The 23130-nt window shown below is 45.0% G+C and overlaps 1 protein-coding gene across 2 annotated transcripts in view; it reads left to right on the top strand.

Annotated features, from left to right (window-relative positions):
- The window catches only part of tafa5a (TAFA chemokine like family member 5a), a 90516-nt gene extending 68875 nt beyond the window's left edge, over positions 1-21641 (top strand). For both annotated transcript variants that reach the window (XM_063217864.1, XM_063217865.1), the window contains exons 3-4: positions 15666-15793; positions 21548-21641. In XM_063217864.1, the coding sequence (XP_063073934.1) occupies positions 15666-15793; positions 21548-21556 (137 nt within the window). In that variant the 3' untranslated portion in view covers positions 21557-21641. The remainder of the gene's footprint in view (positions 1-15665; positions 15794-21547) is intronic.
- Positions 21642-23130: the final 1489 nt, after the last annotated feature.

Here is a 23130-nt window from a genome sequence, read left to right as displayed (position 1 = left end):
TGAAATCGTAATTTGGCTCGGCGAATTTAAAAAAAAGAGAGCAGCGCTGTGATTATTTTTTATTTGCCTCATTAAAACAGAAAGGCAACAGCTGCATTTACATGCTAGAGAGGTATAATACCGGGGCACTCTATTGTGACTGAAATTATAAGATGCATAATTAGGTAGTTGCTGTTGTGGCTTTCTTTTTTTTGTCTGGCTTGGAAGTGCACTTGACTGTCTGCAGTGCTCCACTTCTCCCCATTGTGTGCTACCTTTGCAAACACACGGGCCTTTTGTTTTGGCGACATTAGTAGCTGTTGTTCTTTGCCATTCTTTTGTAATTTATCTGTATTGCGCAAGGTTGGTTAGCAAATGTTATGTGAACATGGGTAATTACGTAAATAATTCATGTGTTTGTTTGTAGCTTTGTACTCTTCCTCCATGTTGTAATTTCTGCAGTCGTTCAGTGACGGGAGAGAGGGGGTTGTCAAAGGGGACAGTTTCCCCAGGCCCAGAGCTCAGAATTTGGTCCTGGTGACTTTGTAGGGGGGCCCTGTAGGGAAGGCTTTGTCCTGGGCCCGGTCGAAGCTGTAAGTGGCCCTGTTTGGCTGTGTGCATGGGATTGAAAATGCTAGGTTTCAGCAGGCCATATAGGAGTTGGAGATGGAGCGAAGAGAGTCAGTGCCCCCCCTACATCTTACTGTACATGGAACATGATATGACGCTGGGACCCAGGGAGGATGGCTGACATAAAACAACATGAGGAAGTATGTGAGGCTGAAATAATGAGAGAGAAAGAATTGCCATATAGATAGATAGATAGATAGATAGATAGATAGATAGATAGATAGATAGATAGATAGATAGATAGATAGATAGATAGATAGATAGATAGATAGATAGATAGATAGATAGATAGATAGATAGATAGATAGATAGATAGATAGATAGATAGATAGATAGATTGATTGATTGATTGATTGATGCAAAATACTAAAAAATAGATGAAGAAATAAAGAACACAGAAAGTGGCAGTGAAAAGAATGGCTAAGAACAAAGCCAGCAGTTGTATTTCTGCTCTCGTCTAATTGTTCTCTGAAGCACTGCAGAGAGGAGAGGAGAGAGGGAGCTGAACGCTGAAAGCTGGAAGCCAGTGCCTTGCTTTGTCCTTGGGATTGCTCAGTGTGGCAGTAATAAAACGGGCCGTATTGGGTCCCCTCTGCAGGACGTACAGCAGGACGACATACATCATTATCCCACCCTTCACACATCTGGTCCCGACAACGGACCTTTTTTTCCCCCTCCCCGTCCGACCGTCGAAAGTGCACATCCTTTGTTATCAAGGCGAGGGCAATTTCTGTAAGAGGGTGTTATGGAACTCTTTGCTCTGGCAAGAGATAATAAAAAAGAGCTGTGGCTGACAAGCATATGAGGGGAAAATAAATCCAGTGAAAAAAAAATAGTACAAGGTAAATGAATACAAATGGCGTCTCCTTCAGCGCAGGGGGAAGACACATAAATCAGGTGTGGATTAATATTGGTTGCAGATGCAGGTTTCTTTCATTAGGTTATAGGCTCCTCAAAGTAGAGCCATTATGATAACAAACTCAGGGGGCGCTCGGCGCTGAGTTAATAGTGTGTTCAGTCAGTGTCAGCCATCAACCCCGTTTTTTTGTTTTTTTGCGGGCCCACGTTAGATAAGCCGCGTGTTCAGGTAGGGCAGCCAAGAAGGACGGCCTGCCTTCCTACCTACCTGCTGATGGAGAGAGCACAGAAGAGAGGAGTGGAAGGGAGGATGGAGAGAAGGATGAGGGGAGGTTAGAGGAGAGGAGGGAAGGAGGCGCGCCAGGGAGTCTTCAGCGTGGTGACCTATGGCTTGGCCCGTCCTCGCCTCTCCTAAACTTCTTGGTCAGGGGTTCAACGCCTGCTGCTGCGGGCTCTCATCGCGTGAGCACGGCACTTAGCCTGGAAATATCACATCGTGATCCGGGCGTTAAAGTAGGTCGCCCTTTCGAAAAAGAAAAAAAAAAGCGCTGGACTCGCCCGTGTACTTAGTCACCCTGGAGAGGGGTCTTCTGAGTGCAGCACATAAATTCCAGCTGACAATCAGAGGAGTGACAGAAGACTGTGATGAGGGGAGGGGAGAGGAGAGGAGGGGAGTATTTCCTTTGTGAGCGAGACTTTTTTTTCCATCCTCCTCTCTCTCTGTCTCTGTCTCTGTCTCTGTCTCTGTCTCTCTCTCTCTCTCTCTCTCTCTCTCTCTCTCTCTCTCTCTCTCTCTCTCTCTCTCTCTCTCTCTCCTGTCCTGTAAATATAGATTTTCTGTAATGGAGTCAGAAAAATGTCTCATCTGCCAGAAATTGTGACTCATGCTTTTGTTCCTGCGTCTGCTCCCTGCTTCAGCTTCTATGCAAAGTCACAAGGCAGCAGCGACGGCAAATGATGGCACATACTTTGCCAGAGTGACTACGCGCCTTTTCGTAATTAGCCCTGGTTCAATAGCTCATTCTACCCTTCATTCTCTCCTTCTCTCTCTCCCCCACTCCCCAAAAAACGACCTATACCTAAAAATAAACAGTGGTCTGGATTGGAAATGCCACAGCATCAGAGAGAGAGAGAGGGAAGGAGGATGAAGACTTGCACTGGGAAGGCAGTTGCTCGTGACACCCCGAGCGAGCGAGCGAGGGAGCTCAGAGGTCCAGCTGTGCAGTGGCTACCACGAGCAGCCCATAGTCATCTAGAGGAATTACACCCGCCATTAATATTAATGATCTCGCCGCACAACACTGCAAGCAATGCGGCACAGGGCCTGTTGACGAGCGCCATGTTTTGTGGCAATCCAAAGTGACGATGGTTGTGTGCTGGGGATGGCAGGGGAGGGTTAGGGGAGGTGAGGGGAAAAGAAGGTCGTTTCATGCTCATATACTCTATTGCCTTTCTTTTATGTTCTGTAACAATGATTTGAATATGCTTTTGGTCATAAACACATGTCTGTCTGTGATAAAATAGCGTTGTTGTTTTGTTTTTTTTTCGTGGAGAAGGACCATGCTTTGGGTTGTTGAGTTGTGGGCCTGCCTGTGTCAGGATTTCACAGCTTGCGAGTAAGAAGCCGCACTGCCAGGGGGTGGTTAGCACAGCATTGCACGGCCCTAAACAGGATTTGTTAGAGGTGGCACTGTCATGGCAGCAGGTCTGAAAACAATAGGATGCAAAGCAAGGCATCCGCTGCACATTTGTGATGGGCGGACGAAAAAGAAAAAGAAGAAGAAACAGGGGGCTCATCCATCTCGGGTGAACTGCTATGTCATCACAGCTTTGGAATGGATAATACATCCTTCGAATGGGGTGGAGGAGGTGGAGGTGGGACTTGTGTGGAAAGCTCGGTGAGATGGTGGTGGTGGTGGTGGTGGTGGTGGTGGTATGGATATGTGGTAAAGCCCGCTGAGCAAAGGAAAGCTAATACCTGTGGGAAGCTAGCCGCTTCACAACACAGAACAAACTGGCTACGAGAAGGGAACATGGTGCCTCAGGGAGCTTTTCCACCAGAGACTTACTGTTAGCATAATTCCAGTCACATATTTATGGTGGTGGCATTTTTTTTCCTCCCCTTCTTCTTTTTTCCCCCTAATCCAGCCTTAATGAATGAATAGAAATTGCTTTATTGTGCCAGTGTTGCATATGCCTGGTGGTTGGCACACTCTCTCCCACTCCCCCTCTCTCTCTCCCCCGCCGGCCCCTCTTGCTATACTCTCTCTCTCTCCCCTGCTTGTCAGTGTCAGAAGTGTGGATCTGTTGCCGGGGCAACGCTAGAGGAGCTTTTGCTGATTGGGTGAGACAGGGCTCAAGCCCAGCCGTTGTTGAGATTTTAGAAAAGCCATGTCCTGATTCTTCCCTCCCTAAATTACTGTCGTCCATCACTCTGGGCAGAGGCTTTTAGGATTCAGGGAAAAAGAGAGAGAGAGAAAGAAAAAACTCCTTGACAGTAAGCAGGTCTGATTGGTCCTTCTCCTCTCCCAGAACAGACATTATATCCATTTTCATGCCGGGGTTTGCAAGTGGATGAATTACTGCAAAACCTACTGGCAACCATTCCACGATAATCCATAACTTAAACACTCGCTGTGCCACACAAAGACTATTTCTGGACGAAAGTAGTTTGAAAAGCCTCATCTGTTTCTCTCTCTTCCCCCTCCCCCCCCTCTCTCTTTCTCTCTCTCTTTCTATCTCTCTCTCTCCCTCTCTCTCTCCCTCTCTCTCTCCCTCTCTCTCTCTCAACTCTCCCTCCCTTTCTCCAGCTGCGAGCGCTCAGCTGGTCTGTCCCTTGAATGAGACTTATATGGGTTGACACTGCATCAAGGTGTAACACTTACCAGTGAGAGTGGTTAGCTTTGTGGCAAGGCATGAGTGAAAATGAGAGGAGGGGACGAGAGACAGTGGAGTAGGTAAACAAAGGCAGAGAGAAGAAAACAGGGGTGCATTTCTCGAAAGCGTAGTTGTTAGCCTGTTAGCAACTTCGGTAGTTGACAATGGGAAATTGCATTGCGAACAACATTAGCTAACATAGCTAACAGTAGCTAACATAGTTGGCAACTATGGTTTCGAGAACTGCACCCCAGAATCAGATGGGATGACTTTGAAAACAGGCAAAGGAAAGAAAATGACGGAATGTAAAAAAAAAACATAAAACAAACAAAAAAACCAGGCAGCCACTTGGCTCAGCGGACGGCCACACGGCGAGTTGTGGGGGTTCGCCTTTGAATGTGTCCAGGGACAATGTGGCACGGAGGAATACTGTAATACACCTGCCAGTCCCAGTCAGGGCCGGCCCCTGTGACAAGAACATTCTGCTCTGCACTTAAACACAACTTGCCATCAGAGCAGAACAGGGAGCACCACCAACGCCCTCTCTCTCTCTTCCCCCTTTTCCTTCCCTCTGTGTATTTTAAAGCCCACCACTCCAGACTGGGGAGGAGAAAATAGGGAAAGTTAATTCCACTGCACAGACAAAATAAATGGGGGAGAGGATGAGAGAGCGAGCGAGAGAGAGAGAGAGAGAGAGAGAGAGAGAGAGAGAGAGAGAGAGAGAGAGAGAGAGAGAGAGAGAGAGAGAGAGAGAAGGAAAGTGTGTGTGTGTGTGTGTGTGTGTGTGTGTGTGTGTGTGTGTGTGTGTGTGTGTGTGTGAGAGAGAGAGAGAGAGAGAGAGAGAGAGAACGAGAGAGAGAGAGAGAGAGAGAGAGAGAGAGAGAGAGAGAGGGAGGGAGAGAGAGGCAGAATATGGGCAGCATTTTCCCCATGCAGTATCACCTCAATCTCGCCTTCATGCGTCTCTGTGGGGTAGCCACGATTGATTGGGTTCATTTGGTTTGGAAAAGTGGGTGGCAGAAAACTTGTTTCCCTTAGACCGAAATGACAAATGAGCTATTGATTAGTTGTTTACCATGCTCTGGAACAAGGCCCTCATACTGCATGATGGACCTCATAATGGTTTACCCCACCGCTGCTCAGCTGTGGAGGAGCCGTGAATACTATAGGTAGATCTTATGAGTCGCGCTATAAAAACAGCCAGTGATACATTATTGGCGTTTTCAGGGAGGTTAAGTCCATAGTTCTCTTTTTTAACGTAGCCGGATAACCCTAAAACAGCAGGCTTTAAAAGTAGTGCCTGCCAAAGCCTATAAACAGAGCTCTGTGCATTTTTATTATCTGTTTTTTTTTGTGGTTAATCTCTCCCATAGTGATTATTTTCTGCCTACTGAGATCTGCTCTGGAAAAATAAATAATAAATAAATAAATAAAACACAACAAAAAGCATCTGCAGTTCCCGCATACCTCAAAGCTTCACCCTCCGGATCGATAGGACTCAGAAGTGGTCAGGAGATCAAGCAGACAAATGGTTTGGTTGCTGCCAGGCTTGAGACACTTAGCATGAGCAAACCTCAGGGCATTGTTGCAGTAACCTTTGCTATTGATTCAAGCTGATTCCCTTAAATGTCAAGTTAGAACTCTAAGGCACTTCGGCAACTAGCAGACGCAGACACACGGACACACGGACACATAGACAGGCAGACAGACAGACGCACCAACGTGCACACGCACATGCACGTGCGCACACACACATAGACACACACACTCAAACGCACGCACGCACGCACACACACACGCATTAGCCGAGTTGCTGAACTACCAGAGATACAGTGGTAAAAGAATCCTTAAGCAGCAGCCGATAATTACCAAATGTCATTATTGTTTGCTGGGCATATCCAATTACTGTGATTAGCATTTTATGGTGCCCTGTGATGATGGCTCATCACAGATGTATTAATCAAGCTATTGTTGTGTGTCAGACCGCTCCTGGGCCTCATTAGCGCAGAGAGAAAAATCCTATAGAGGGGGGAGTTGTCATGGAAAATCCAAAGAGGCTTTCATATAAAGTGCAAAGTTTTCGAAAAAAGTATATCTTATTAGGAGAAGCTACACGCGAAAATTATCTAAGAAGTACTGTACGTCGGTCCTAAAAAAACGGTAATAAATCATTAAAATGATGCTAATAAAGAAAAAGTTGTTGTGCGGGGGAAGAATATAGCATTGCTGCTGCCTTCTCCGCTAATGCTGGTGCAACAGCAGCAGGTTTTTGAGGGAAAGATCAGACAACTTCAGAGGGAGGGAGAGAGTAAGAGAGGAGGGGATGGAGGGGAGGGAGGGAGTGAGGGGATAGAGGGAAAGGAGGGGAGCACAAAAGCTTAGCAAAGCATTACTCTAAATACATAAATAATGCTCCCCCACTACCGGCAGAGGCACCCTCTCATTTATTGTCTCAGTAAAGCCTGTCTACTGGTCTCTGCGTCGGTCATCCGTCAGCGCCCGCCTTAACTGGGTCAAGACCACTGGGGCTCAGGAGACTGGTACGGTACCGCCTCTCCTCTCCTCTCCTCTCCTCTCCTCTCCTCTCCTCTCCTCTCCTCTCCTCTCCTCTCCTCTCCTCCACCCGGCTCTTCTCTCCTCAGCTCTCCTCTTCTCCTCTCCTCTTCTCCGCCCTGCTCCTATCTCCTCTGCTCCCCTTTCCTCTCCTCTCCTCTGTTCTCCTCCGCCCTGCTCTTCTCTCCTTTACTCTCCTCTTCTCTCCTCTCCCCTTTTTGCATCTCTTTCACTCCTCTCCCCTCTCTCCTCTGCTCTCCACTTCTGTCTTCCCGAGCAGCAACGCACAGCTGGGACCTGGATATCGCTCATGCTTAATGGAGACCTTAACAATTCATCGCCCGAGCTCGAGTCATTTAACCATTTACCTTTAAAATGTGCAGTGCGACCAGGCAATCAGACAGATCTTCAGCACTAAGCGCCACAATGAATTACTGCAGACACTCTAAGAAATTGAGCTGGAAAAAGGCGAATAAAAACATCTTGAGGTGGGGACAAACAAATATATACAACAGAATCGAGGCTCTTGAATAAATAGGTTGCACTTTCTTCATGAAATAATCACATATTGGTATGCAACAGTGTTTGCCCTTGTATCATTATGCAATGTCTTGTATTCTGTGGCAATAAAAGTCTTCAGCACACTACAATAGCAATCCTAGTGAGCGATCAGATTTAGTAGACCACATGCTGGGCAAATGTAACATCTCGCTTACTTGAGTCTTAATAGAGCTCCGAAGTCACCCGGAAACATGTAGCAGACTGTAGTATTTCTTGTTAGCATTTAAGGATTTTCCGGTTCCCATTTGCGAACGTGGATGGGGAATGGAATAGATGGAACGGGGACCAGTCTCAAATAAGGTGTGGGTGCAAACTCGCGATTCACGAACCCCCGCAAACTGACGAGGGTATTACAAATAGGCTGTAGGGATGACATGATTTTTGTGTCAAACGCCGACATAAATACGAAGTTGCTATTAAATGCTAAAGCGGGAAAACAGGCAGACTACAGGAAGGAGATTTCACTCGAGAGATATTCATTTCACTCGCCGTATCCATGGTAACCGACTCACACTTTACTTTCATACGAGACTTGGAAATATTCCTAAACATGCCCTAATACATGCAGTTTTTCACTCCTGGCAACACTCTTTCGTTTAAACTTAAACAACACCATTACTGCATTAAATCCAATTGCCTTGGTTTAGCAATATAATTTCAAAACTTACCATCGAACTGAAGTTTGCTTATGCAACCGTCTTTACAATGGGAAGCTCACGCGAGACGAGAGCACAGATATTTTTAAGGAAGTGAAGGGCTGTGATATGATATCTGTAGTTCTGAAAATTCTCCTTTTAGCTTTGGGATAGCAACATTACTTTAGTACCTTTATGTTTCGTTTGGTAAACACATCCATGTGATTGTGCTGTACCTGGCACTTATAAGGGAAGGATGCGGGTACACGCGAATGTCGGTTGTTGACGGCTGTCTCATATTTTTGCCGAACCTGAATTCCTATGGCCCGTAACATTGTGGGAATTCGGTTAGGAAACGGATGTCATTAAATGCTAATCCGCCGCATACAAGTTGATGTCACGGCTTCGGAGCTCTATTGTGTAATATTCTACTTGTGTGTACTACTTGGGTGTACCTTAGAAAATATCTAACCCTTCTTAGCATCTGCACTTGTTCTTCTGTATATCTCCTGGGCACTTTGTTTCTACTTGTGATGTTGGCTATGATCATGTCCTCGATTGTAAGTCGCTTTGGTTAAAAAGCATCTGCCAAATGCAATGTAATGTAATGTAATAATTTAAGGTAATGTAATGTAATATATAAAATATTGTCTGCGGTTCCATTTTCCACAAAGAGGACCGTTCTCTCGCTTAAGTAAGCCAGGACGATCAGCGACTTGAGAGTTTGCCTCCCACAGAAAAGAAAACACGAAGCTACCCCTGAGGAGATAATTTGCTTATTTCTTTGATCTAGTTTCTATATTTGGGGTGGTGAAACCCAATGAATAACGTCAATGTCACTGTTATTAAAACATTCAACAGCGTGCAACGATTTCACATGTAGCAAAGTTTTTTTTTAAAAACAGTGTACGAAGGAAGAAGTCTGTACATTGTATAATAAATTAGACAGGCAGTAAAGGTCAAGGGAGATGAATGAGTTTGCTGGGCTGTGAGAGATGTCAGATGGGGTGTGCGGTCGGTGTCCTGGGGGACCGGCTGTATGGCAGCGCAGGGTGTTTTCCTCATTAACACGGAAAACCATGCCAGCGATGCCACACATCTGTCAGCCGGATTATGAAGTGTGGAGCACTGCATACTGCGCCGTGCAGTGCACCTCTCATTAAGGTCAGGGTCACTTTCACTGGTCCCAGGCCTGGGAAGTGAGACGGATCTGCAGAGGAGATCAAGTTTTTTGGGGGGGGCTGTTTTGTTTTGCCTCTGATTTCAGGTGAGTTTGTAACAACGAGTATTGTGTTATAATATTTTTGCTGTATACGTTCATGACACCAAATGCTGAGTCAGGTACAGTTAGCTTTAGGCTCCACTGCATGGCGTCAATGCACAGATGCCACTACTAGGCCACCGACAGACGCTCTGGTCTTTATGAAATGATCTCTCCACCGAGCAGGCAGTTCCTGTTCTGGTTGACATTCTCCCTCCGCCTGGCTTACAGCATCTGCGGGCTGACGGGACTGAAATGTCACAGCACATCTGCGAGTCGGTGATATCACTCAGGATCCCATCTCGGCGACCGCGACTTCCTGGTGTGCCCGCTCGATGGCCCGAGGAGACGCTAACAGGGGAAATGGGCACCGGGATCGTCTAGCCGCCCATCCACATGCCCTGCCAATTAGTCACCCAATTGGCATTTACGGAACGCCGCTGTAAATGCATTGAAATGCACAACAGCATAGCATAAATTAACTTGGCAATCTGCTGCATGTTATTTTTCAGTGTCGAAGATTCGCTTGAGTCATGTAGGGGAAAGAAAAACAGGACAAACGGGGGGGCACTATGGAATTTGTAAACTTTGTAAACACGTATAAAGCCGATGTAAGCTAGAGGAGCATTGCAAACGCATCAGTGCATCATTTGTGAAAAACTAGGGCCAGAAATTACATACACGATTGCAAAAAACCATTTGTGACACATTCCAGCTCTGGCAGAACCTCCGGCTTTTAAGCGCCTGACAGGTTTCAGACCAGGCATTCATCAAGTCCACCAAACGGGCGGAATAATCACATGAGAATCATGCAGTGGGCTGTAAGGAGCTTGTGGCTAATTACACAGACACATTTTTTTTTCTTTTCATTTTTCTTCGCATTGTAGGCTACATTCAAGATCCGACATCTGCAACCTCCTGAACGTCTTTGCTTTCACTGCAAGTGGAGTTGTAGTTCCATTCTTTTTTTTCCCACGGCAGTAGACTTAATTAGTGTAGACTACTGCAGATTGGGCTGTTGAATGTAATATGAAAGGGTATTTTTGTGAAGGGATTTTTTTGTCTCTGTGCCCTTTTTACGGCCTTTTAAACTCTTTTGTTTGACCGTGCCACTAAAGAGAGCGAGCTCTTGTGGAGAGTATTTTTTTCTCCATTTTTTTCTTCTTTTTTAGACTGGTCCCTTCGATGAAGGGGCATTTTCCTGCTGCAGGGCCCCATAACTTGGGAGAGGAGGACGGGGAGGTGGCGGTAAGGGTGGGAGGGTGGCCTGGTGGTGAGGTAGTGGGCTAGGCGACCGACAATGGCCTGCCGTGTTCTGAAACGCCCGTGTGAAATTAAGACACACCAAATTTGCTTAAAAGGGTCTTTGAGCTGTCATTACCGAGCAGGCCCTCCGCCGTGCATGCTAATGTAAGGCCAAGCGGTGTGGGCGGGCACGGGGCCAGCAAGCAGCCTCCCTCCCCGGAGAGGGACTCCAGCCACCAGGCCTGGGCTTCTGAGACTGCAGGGGCCACCTCCACCACCACCGCTACCACCACAGTAGCAGCATACAGCAGCCTTTGCTCGGGGAAACCAGCACACACACATAGCTGCTGGATGCCGGGGACCACCCCACCTCCTCACACCGCCACTGTGATGCACGGCCTCGTAATTACCTCTGCCAAAATTATGCTGAGTCTTATCTCTCGCAGGACCCCCCTCCAATGGCTTGATTCAAGGTCCGAGGCAGAGGGGCGGGGGGTGTGAGAGCCTTTGGTCGGTTTGTTCTGTAGCCGCGAGCACGCTGTAAATATTAAAAGCACTTAAAGATGCTACGGCTTGTTTTGTGCTCTCATGCAGGATTTGATTACTGCGGCTGCTGGGGTAGGGCATTAAAAAGGGGGGGGGGGGGGGGGTACTAGAGCAGCCTGTGAAGGTGGGGGGTCTGAGACTAAAAACTAAAAAGAAACTAAACAAAATGCTTGTTCAAAGCTGCGTGGCAACAATAAGTGTAATGTAAGCCCCCGGTATCGGTTCAAGCTGAGCCGCAGTGCACAGAGACTGCTGATGGTGGCTGTTCCTGCCTCAGATTTATTTGATATAATCATCAGATCGCATCTTAGCGTCGACAAAAGGGAGAGAGCCGCCACAGTAGCAGCAGCAGCAGCACCGGTTGGAGTTCCTACAGGGGGCCCGCTTGCTCCTAGCCCCGGCATTACGGCAAGGATTTATTACCCAGGGTTCCCGGCTGTTGACATGAGTGTGATATACCATTTCACTGAGATAGTGTCCCACTGAGGGTGTAATGATGTTATTCCCCTCTTATCGCCGCAAGATGAACTGTGCACTGATGCCTTCCCCGAGGCAGATTAGAGGAGAAGGGGGGGTTGTTTTTATTTCATAACATTCCGCCGTACAGCCTCCTCCTTCTTCCCTCTCTCGCTCTCTCTCTCTCTCTCTCTCTCTCTCTCTCTCTCTCTCTGTTTGTTGCCATGGTGTTGGACATCACCGTGGTGACGGAATTGAATGAAAATGTGTTTCGAGTAATGTAATGGATTAAAGTCTTCTTCGCCCAAGGCCTAAATTAGCTGGGAAAAGTATGTCATTGATATACGGGATCAGATAAGTCTGAGACTGGCGCGGTTTTAAATGTGCGCCTGTCCTCGGAGAGCGATCGCTGGTCCCCACCCCCCCCCCCCCCTCCTGTTTTATGGTCAATTGCTTTAATAATTGGGGCTAACAGGCTATCACAATCAAATTGGCAGACGCAAAACAGTCCGGGAGGACGTATCACCTTATTAAACAAGGCTTCACACTGGGGCTTTATCAGCCATTATCTTTTGCTACACTGTAATTCAGATATCGGATCAACTTCCCTTAACTTGCCTCGCAGCACCGGTGTTGGAAATGTCAAGGACAATATCAGTAGTCACGGTCTGCTATCTGTTTTGTTTCCACACTCTCCTCAACACACCGTAGTGGTAGCTTTGTCTGTTTTCTCCAAGAGCAGACCACCATATCAGAATTAGAGGTCTCAGAATGTCCCTTTTGCTCTTTTCTTCCCCCTGGTCTTTCTCTTTCTCTTGCTCTTGCTCTCTCCCTTTATCTCTTTCTCTTTCTCTTTCTCTTTCTCTTGCTCTCTCTCTCTCTCGTTCTCTTTCTCTTTCTCTTTCTCTTCCTTTCCCTTCTGTCTCTCAATCTCAATGTCTCTGTCTCTCTCCCTCTGTCTCTCCGTGTCGCCTATCTCCATTTCTCTCCCTCCCTTCCCTGCTCCCCTCTCACTATCTCTCTCTGTGTGTTTCTCTGAGGCCGAGCTCAATTACTTCTCCTGCTGACACGTATCCATCATGAACTGGGGGCCTCTGCGTTTTGTATTGAATTGATTTATCTGTCGGCAGCTGGTGGGACTTTCGAATGTACAGCGGACTGTGGCAGGGATAATTGAGTGCTCTTGTATGGCCATTGTGTGAGAAGCCAACAGCAGCAGCCGCAGCGGCAGTAGCAGCAGTAGCACTACAGAGCATAGCGGCCCGTGTGCCTCAAAGCACTGCTCCGCTGCCTTGATTACTGGTGCTTTAAATTCTTCCATTAGATTCACAATTAGGAGTGATCGTGCCTTTCTTGTCTCCTTGAAGCGCTCGGATTTTCACACACACACACACACACGCCCGCAACGAGCCAAATGCAAATGTGCCGTAATTAGCCCTAGTGTCTGATTGCACACAAGCAAACTGCCACCCACAAAAGCACAACACAAAAAAGTCAAATCTGCATTACATCAAGCAACATTTTTTTCTGCAAACCGGATTAAAGAGGGACATGAAAAAAACAGCAGTCAGCGTGTGCAATTAACCTCCAGGATTGGGTGGCATGTTTAGAAATGTTCTATACTATGCCACTTAGATAACTTTTTTTCTTTCCTATTCAATTGAAGTGATTTTAATAACTTCCTTTCCCAAGACCAAAGTAAATTATATGATGGTGAATAAAGAGGATCGGATGATGCCTCAGATCTGAAATCAGCATCATACAGAAAGACTATAATCATCTTGTTAGTTAGGAGTAAATAAAAAACTATAATTGGGATTCAATTCGTTATAGATATTTTGCCGTGGAAATAATTATTAGAAGATAATCAGGATAAGTGATTCTTAACATGGAGTACATTTTATATGTCATGTGGATAAAATGGCAAGATAAGATGTATTTGACTTCTCGAAACCTATTTCACTTCTATGAAATTTATGGCATGTCCAAAATAGCACAGAAAAAAATTAGCTCATTTAATTGTTTTCTGTAATTTCTTTGAGTGTGGTAGGCATTAAGAATAGATATGTATATGCTAACTACAAATAATATATCCATAAGAATAGGTGAAGTACTGTATGAAGAGTAAAATATATAGTCTCTCCTTGTATTCCCATGTAGGCACACGCGCCCACGTGCACACACACGCACGCACGCACCCACACCCACACCCACACCCACACACACACACACACACACACACACACACACACACACATGCACACACACACGCACAGACATGCACTCTTTTTCTTTCTCTCTCCCCCTTTCTTTTCTTACTCGCTCGCTCTCTCTCTCTTTGTCTCTCCCTCTCTCCTCTACCTCTCTCCAAGGGCCAGTTCCGGTGTCATGGTATGCAAATGCAGCTGTGTTAAAATGGCCTACTTTTTATAAATAGACATTTTTGTATGATCAGCCCTCACTCAGTCTTCAAATAGCCTTGATTAGGGAGCTACTTTGTAGCTCTGTGTTTTGATTAAACGTCGTAAGATCATTGTGGTCCTCCTCACGATGATGTCTTGTTATGTTTTATTGCAATTTGTGTCCACTTGTATTGATGCTTTGACAAGTGCTGTATGATCATGCTGTAAGGAGGCCGAGCTTTACATTTTACATTTATAGCTCTCGTCCTGCTTTGCTGTGTGTGGACCTCCATCCGCTGCAGGTATTTATAGGAAAAAATACTCCACCAACTGTCATTTGGACATTAACATTGAGTCAGGCTGTCCTTACCATAATAAGTGAAGACGTACGTACCTTCACAGGTATGGTATCCTATAGAAAGAATGTCTCCATGGCATTCCAGGATATTTGACATTCTACGAGTCTGTGTCTGGTTATATTCAATAGCGGTCATAGTTTTGGGTATGACTGTAGTGACTGTAGCTGCAGAAATGAACAGAAATGTTCCTGCTACTGTGGGTATTAGAGCTACTGAAATTTCCACCATTATTCAACCAGGTAGAGCAGTTAGTGAAATGACTCAGTTTATAATCACAGAACCAGGCAATTTGGAATACTACTTTCTAGATTGTAGAAGAAATTTGACTTGTGCTGTTCTGCAGTGAATGGTGTTCCGAGATGTCCTTTCAATTTCATTCTGAGGCATGTCACCATGTCACCATCTCCTCCCTTATGTGTCCATGGAAATGGTAAATACAGGTAATCAGTGAAATCAAGGCTCATGTATTAGAAGCCATGTGATAAACTAGAGCATGAGTAGCTCTTAGCCCTTCCCCCACTGCTTGTTGAAGCGCAATGGTGGCAAAGGAGCCTTATGGAAATATGAAATAATGAGTGAAATGATGGCTTGTGTATTAGAAGCTGAGAGCATGCTATCGCTTAAGGAGCTCTAGTCCTGGCCCTTCCCCTGCTCCCCGTGCCGTGGTGGTCCCTCCTCTCTCGGATTGTGCCGTGCATAGCCAAGGTCATGTGAATCACTGGCAGGCTGCCCTCTCTACCAGTAGCCCGCTCGCACCACATGTGTGTGCTCCTTCACAATGCTGCAGAGCCATGGAGGGCGGCTGTACCAGGAGATGAGTCAAGTCAATCACCTGGACATTGAGGTGCTCCTTTGTTGTGATCCACAAAAGCTGCTTCCTTCTACACTGCCCCGACAAACAGCAACATTCTGAATCCGGCAGTTGTTGACACCTGCCAGGTGGTTGACTTTAGAACTTTCAGTAGACCAACTGACAAAAGTGCTTTCTTCCATCTAACATGAACAAGCAGAATGGTGGTCCACAACTCACCCAAATCCAAACTGTTGGTGTTTTGAGAGGGTATTTTGGGCACATGTACAGACTCACTTTATTTTGCAGTGTATATCTACATGTATCAACATGTAATGTTATCTACGAACACTGTTAATACCTAATCGCTAACGCTAACCTTGACCCTTATGGCGCAAGTACATAAAGTCACATGTTGTTACATACACTGTTACACTGTACCTCATTACTGTCACAGGGAATGTAAAATGAAGTGCAACTTTAAAGTAATGATTTGACCTTCTTCTTCCACAGCTCGTATTGTGAGGACCAAACAGTGGTGTGAGATGATCCCCTGCCTGGAGGACGAAGGCTGTGACCTGCTAGTAAATAAATCGGGCTGGACTTGTACGCAACCAGGAGGCCGGGTCAAAACCACTACAGTGAGTACAAGTACTCTCTACTCAGTCTCATTGGGTTATTGTCTTGAGTGGCAACCTAGGATGTACGTAGGTATACTGACTCCGTTTCTGAAGCTCACTGCTTGAGGGAAGCTCATTTGCATGTGTGGGCTTGCAACTTTTATTTCCCAAATGTAAAGAAAGACTTAAAAAAAAACAGATGAAGATTATTTTCCTTTTTCTTTTTTCCCTTCCTCTTTTCTAAATAACACCATGCACGTTGTTTATCTTTTTATCACTGGCAATTAGAGTGAATTAAGCAGGCCCTTAACATTAATGATTGGAACAGATGGGCGATCACGGCAGGTATAGCGGCGAAGCCACCCTCGATCCCACTGCACGGAACAGCTACAGCAGCAGAAGCAGCATCACGGGCACAGCGCGAGCATCCACGCCGCCCGTCGTAATTACAGCGCTATTCATTAGAACTCATTCGTCATGCGATGTTCTCATTCATCTATGAATGTCACCCCCGTGAACTCTAACGGCAAACTCCAAACATCATCGAATCACTATTTAAAAAAGCATCAGATGGCACATCTCCAGCAACTAAAAGAATCGGTTGAGGTGTGTTTATAAATTCTGTATATTCTTTTTCTCAGCGGGCCCCGAAACAACAAATGTTTTAGCCAGGGTTAACACTGATTCAATAACTTCAGGCACAATTGATGAAGACATTAGACAAGAATTAATCATGATTCATTAATCATAGCCTCATGACCTCATCACCTCCTGTGGGGCCATAGATCTTTTTTTTCCTCCCACACCGCAGATAATATATAATTCAGAACTTCGCACTGCTGTCTGGTCTCGTTTTGACACCAACCTGGAATGAGCCTCGTACGTAGTCACCATCGGGGGATTTGCATATTTTTTTATCCACACAACATTTATCATTTCCAGCTAATCATTTCCACTGAGACACAGAAAAGATGTTCCTTCCCCAGTTGCTATTAGTGTGGTGTCACAGCAGAGTCGAGACAAGAGCGGAAAACATTGCAAGTGAGTCATATACCTTGCAACGGTGTGATTTTTCTTAGATATTGTTCAAATTCAGCCATAGTGAATAGAACGACACCTCTTTATCTAATTGAGAATGGTCTTCTCTACCCATGTTTTTTATACCCATGTGTTCACAGATAAAGCTCCCTATCTGAGATTTTGGAGGCCAAATGCGTTAATCTGTTATTTATGACAGATGTTGATGTTGAGAGTAAAAAAAGAGGAGCCATTATTTCATAGCTGCTGAAGTTGACCCGATGTTTATCAGGAGATGCTTGACGTTGCCAAGTGAGCTGACAAGCATTCACACACGCTCCATATTTCAGGTGTGTGGTCAGTGGCCCAGCCAGACGGCTAAGGTAGCTGTCAGGACCAAGACTGATGTATGGTCTGTCAGACCAGGGATCGCCTTTGAAAAGTAGAGAGCATATCCCCAGACTTTCTCTTTCTCTCTCTTTCTCTCTCTCTCTATCTCTCTGTCTATCTCCATCCATCTATCTATCGCTGTCTGTCTATCTGTCGCTGTCTGTCTGTATCTCTCTCTCTCTCTCTCTCTCTCTCTCTCTCTCTCTCTCTCTCTCTCTCTCTCTCTCTCTCTCTCTCTCTCTCTCTCTCTATCTATCTGTCTCTCTCTCTCTCTTTCATTCTATCTCATCTCATTCTCAGTCTTCTCATTCTTTCCTTCAGCTTCTCTGTGTCTGTGTGTCTACTGTATGTGATGTTTAGTAGGCTATTCTGCTTGAGGGACAGTGCAAAAGCATTTCAGGATTTCCATCCTTAGTCATTCTTATCCAATAAGTAGGCTACATTTATGAAACCATCACATAAGGATAATGTCCTAGCTGAGATTATGGGGAAAAGTATGATTTAAATGCTCATTTTCACCAAAAGCACGAGACAAGCCAGCATATTCATATCTTGTTAATTTAATTTACAGTTCAAAATCCTTTTGATGCTCTTCCAATCCTATTTACGTATATATATATATATATATATATATATATATATATATATATATATATCAGTTCTAAAATATTGGGACGTATATGATACTGCAGTTGCAGTCCACAGTGCTGCCAACATCAAAAATCCCCCAGTGCTCATTTGTATTCTCGGTAGATGGTGGAGAGGTGCTTGGCCGTTAGCGTAGAAAGATGTTCCCCACGCAAAAGTAAATGAATCAAGAAGACTGTCAATGACTGGGCTCGGCTGTATATGAGACAGTGTCATTCAGCAGGCTCCCATCCATCACTGTCTGACCTGACTATGCGGCGCACAGCAAACACTGCCAAATATTAGCATTACGCTATGGCAGGGGCCAGAGAGAGAGAGAGACACACAGAGAGACACAGAGAGAGAGAGAGAGAGAGAGAGAGAGAGAGAGAGAGAGAGAGAGAGAGAGAGAGAGAGAGAGAGATAGAGAGAGAGAGAGAGAGAGAGAGAGAGAGAGAGAGAGAGAGAGAGAGAGAGAGAGAGAAAAGCACACACCTGAGAATGGGATGGATAAGAATTGATATTCCACCTAAACATGGGGAACTGTATTTTTAGCTGCATGTACTTTGCTGAATGTCACACTATATCAAGACTTGTATAATCAACAGATTGGCCAGAATCTCTAGATTACTTTTGTATTTGTCTTTTCTGAGGCCTTATCACTTTCTCTGCATGGTGTGTTATTAGATGAAAATTGTCCAAGGAACCATGCATTATAATTGCAAAAGATGTGTACATAAATATCTGATATTTCATTTAATTTAGCCTGTTGCTCTTTTTTAAAATCCCTGTTGCGTTACAAAATGCTTTTGTGAGTTATGACAGGCACCTCTATTTTACTGGTGTATTAAGTGAGAGAAAAGGCTTCTCTCTCTCTCTCTCCTCCAGCACTCCCTGTAGGAATGAATATTGATGGAAAAGTCTAATCTCGGCGAGTTATCTGAAGGAATCAGAGAGTTTAATAAGGAGAGCTACGCTTAAGCGCCAGACATACAAAAAAGGTGTTTAAAGAGGGAAGGTAGAGCTCCTGCATTATCATGAAGCCCATTTAGCACTACTCACATTGGGCTACACTTTATTTCATGGCCCTTGTTACGTATCCACATCCTCAAGTACAGTACAATGAAGATTGGAATAACAATAGGAACTGCAGCATGGGTTAGTACTACAAAGGCTATGATTACAATTAGGGTCAGGTATGCAGCCTACAGTGTTATTATACTGTGTTGTTATACTGTATGCAATTAAATTTAGAAACACTCTAAAAGGACTAATAAAATGTCTCAGATTTAATATGTTTCACACAGTCCATGGCAGTGCCATCTCAACATCCCACTACATGACCCCTTTTTAAAGTAGACATTGTTTGTAAGGTATGACTCCAGTATTGTGTTTTTATTGTGTTGCTGGGTGCAGTGTCACCAAAGTGGTGTCTTATTTTCAGGGCATAAGTAATTGTAACCCACCACGTCTCCAGTAAACTGCTCATTATGTAAAGGTGTGTGTGTGTGCGTGTGCGTGCGTGCGTGCGTGCGTGTGTGTGTGTGTGCGTGTGCGTGCGTGCGTGCGTGCGTGTGTGTGGTTGTGCATACGTGCGCGTGCGTGCGTGCGTGCGTGCATGTGTGTGTGTGAATCTGTCAAAAAAGGGCCTTGGCTGTTTTCAGCATGCGTTGGTAATAACTCAAATAGTTCATGGTTGGGGTGGCTCGGATCGTTCAAGATTTTTTGTTGGCCTTCCCAATGCATCTTGCCTCATATAACTCCAATATGGAGGGCAGGTCATAACCAGAAATGTTCTATACTGTATGCACCACTCTCTGAAGAGTTTTGAAGTGACTATGTATTCAATATACATGCCTGTTGAAGCTAATGCAGTGATTACAACTTCTCCAAGTACCTAGACACTTAATCAGCCATTCTATTACCACCACAATGATGAGGATATTTAGCTGCTGTAGGGAGACCTGAGCCGTTGGTGTGCACTTGTAAAAAGGCGGCTGATTACTGTAATCAGGGTTATTTCACAGCAGACATCACATGAGAGAGTTGAAGGTGGCTCATCAGCACAGCCCCAGACATTCCCAAGACTCAAATGAGACACTACACTATTTATTTTTTATTTATTTCTTTAAAAGCTCATTCAATGTGCAACTCTAAAATGGTGTGTCTGGCGTTCTCTGAAGTGTTAAGAATCCAAAGTTTTTCCAGGCTTCGGGCTTCTTAGGTCACTAAAATCAATGAAGTACAAAACGTTTAGAAAATGTTTGTCTGTTTTGGACATCTGAATGATTTTCTCTGTTGTCACAATTGCATGGGTTTGTGGGCAAACAAACATGAAAACAAGTAAAACAGAATGTCAGAGTCAATATTTACAGAGTGTTTGTCTCCTTTGGATATCTGAATGAATGTCTCAGTGCATGGGTGTATGGACAAACGTGAAAGTAAGAATGTTGCTTGTCCGAGAGTCTATGAAATAAAATAAAAAGCCATTTCGATTGGGGTCGGCCGCAATAAATGACCGCTTCAATTGTGAGGGAAGCCACAGATCATGGCTCAGCCCAGTGCAGGCAGGCGGTGTGTAGTGTTGGTGCCGCTCGGTATACAGGCCCCCGTAATTGATCCCACTGGGCCCTTGCTTGGCATCGCAGCGCCCCATCCAGTGGAGGAGCTTTTTAACAGAATCACCACAGAGAGGACAGCTGCTTCCCCATGCAAACAAACCCAGCCTCTGCTAACCATTAGCCCGCTCTGCCAAGTCTCATCTGCTGCAGCCAAGTCAGCAGTCACTTTCCCACTTTCCCGCTACTCCATTTTGTTTCAACACCTTCAGAAGTGCCACAATAATGACACTAAGAGCTATGTTATTTTAAATACATGGTTTTGTGATGGGTAAGGGGGATTGGATGATTTAATTACTGCCGTATCATTAATTCCTAGTTAAAAGTGTGTGTTTTAAGTCGTCAACTATCCTGTTAAGGAGCTAAGTCTGCAGTGACTTTACCTGTCCTCCATTTTGTTTGAGCACCTGTAAGTGTGTTGAGTGCTATACTATAGTGTTCATTCGGCACTAACAGAGTATAACCACGGCTAAATTAAATGTGTCTATGTAAGCGTTGAATTAACACATGAAAATGACTGTGTACTTTCAGCTACTCCAGCTACCTTCAAGAGTGCTCAAACAAATAATAACACAAAGAGCTATTTTTCATACTTGTTTTGTGTTGGTGGTGGGGAGAAGATGGATAATTTAATTACTGCCTATCATTAATTACAACTTAGAAATGTGTTTTTTAAGTCGTCGCATCCCTGGAATGATTGAAGAGCTATTGTCAACTGACAAAAGGGAAGCCATTTACCAAAATGCTTTGTTGCTGCCAAGCTAGGCTCTGTTGAATTTGGCTGGGTGCCGCCTTTTTTCATGAAAAAGACACAGACGGAAAGAGTCATGAAACAGATGTATACCTCGTCAATGTTTTAAAACATTTTATGTTGTCACCTTGTAAACAAATGTTGGGATAAAGAAGATCATTGTAATGTTTCCATCTGTGCGCCAATTGCATGGTGCCATGTGCTATATAACTTTTGGTGTCAGTACAGTGCAATAAGTGGCTATAGGCTTCCGTGATCCTTTACTACCAGGGTCAGACTTGATTCATTCCACGTTTCCACAGCCATGACCGTAAACCTGCCACTTACCTCTCCTCCCCTCCTCCCCCACCCCCCCACCCCCTGTGATTTCAGGCTCTATGACTTGACGGGAGTCCCACTCCACTCCAGAACCCACCTCCTCTCCTCCCCCAAACATGGCGGATCACACTGCTGAACCTGACTGACAGACAGCCAGCCATGCTCAGCCAGCCAGCCAGCCACCCGTCCTCAAGAACTGACTTTTACAAAAGCAACAAACGGAAAAACCATGATGGGGCCTTAACAACTAAATAAGGTACACACGGACACACACCCCAGCTTACCAGGCACATGTTTCTTGAAAATGTTGTTGCTAACGTTGTTACTTTAATGGATGCTATGCATTTGCTCATTGCCAACTAAGTTGCAAGCTGGCTAATAACGGCACTTTCCAGAAATGCTGTCCTGATCTCCAATTATAAACGATTGACTCATTTGTGATTAAAATGTTTTTACATTGTTGAACAGATTTCCATGAACAATGCCGTCATATTGTGAATGAATTATGATGAGTTATTTCCATGTGAATACATCCATACCACATTACTCTTGATAGCAAGCACTCACAACAACAACAACAACAACAACAACAACAACAACAACAACAACAGTCTATTCCATGTTATGGTCCCATCTATGAGCTGCTCATCGTTATTACTGACTGTGTGCTTCATGAGTGCATATGTGTGTATTTCTGGTCTTGCTTTGTGGAAAGCCTGTCCATGTGCAGCTCCTGACATTTTGTGATGCAGAGTCATGCGAGTGTGCTGCGTGTAAATGTCAGCCCGAGGCCATATGCTCAGAGGCTGTTGTTAACCATCCAGAACACCCAGGTGCTCCCCTCCATACGGGCTGTAAATAACACACACATTTTTGGCAACAATTTAAGTGTCAGGAATCTCAGCTCTCTCCTCTCTATCTCTCTTTGTCTATGACTATGTTCCTACTATGTCTTTCTTTCTCCATCCCCTCTCTCTCTCTCTCTCAGCCTTTCTTGCTCTCTCTCTCTCTTTCTCTCTCTCCTCTATCACATACACTCTTCAGTACTGCCATCATTCTACCTTGCAAACAGAAAGACACAACAGAAAAGTGTGACAACAAAATGAAAAAAAAAAGCTAGAGCCGAGAAGTGTGAGATATGCTTCAAGTAAGGTGGGGGATTTTTTTAGGTGGGGTTTCCAAGGAGAATTATTCTGGGCAAAAACATGTGAATAAATTTGAATGCAGGGTTCTGTGATTACAGTTTAGTTCATTTGAGTTTACCATAAATGTGAGCTTCATTAAATCTTCCGCCATGCCAGGATGCCATTTTTCTGTCTGACTCCTGTCTTCATGTCTTTGTTCTGACGGATTCAGCAAGAAACCATTATAAATGTCCAAAACGAGCCGGGATCCAATCCTTTCTATTTAATTCAGCCCATTCTTCACAATGACGTTGGTTAATTTGTGTAAACATCTCCTCCTTTGGCATTGTTCGGCGGGGTAAGCGAGCACTTGCTTGTCTTTCATTAGCTGAGAGATTAGCAGCGTTGTCTGCAGTGCACCTCGGGGCTAAGCGTAGCACATAATAGCGCTAAAGACAGAGGCTGCACACAAGCAAGCGCACCCGGCGACACTCACTTCCTGCCGTGGGTCTG

Source organism: Engraulis encrasicolus, chromosome 15, assembly GCF_034702125.1.
Source record: "Engraulis encrasicolus isolate BLACKSEA-1 chromosome 15, IST_EnEncr_1.0, whole genome shotgun sequence".
Lineage (NCBI taxonomy): Eukaryota > Metazoa > Chordata > Actinopteri > Clupeiformes > Engraulidae > Engraulis > Engraulis encrasicolus.
Note: the sequence above shows the minus strand (reverse complement) of the source record. Positions and strands in the feature narration are given on the sequence as shown.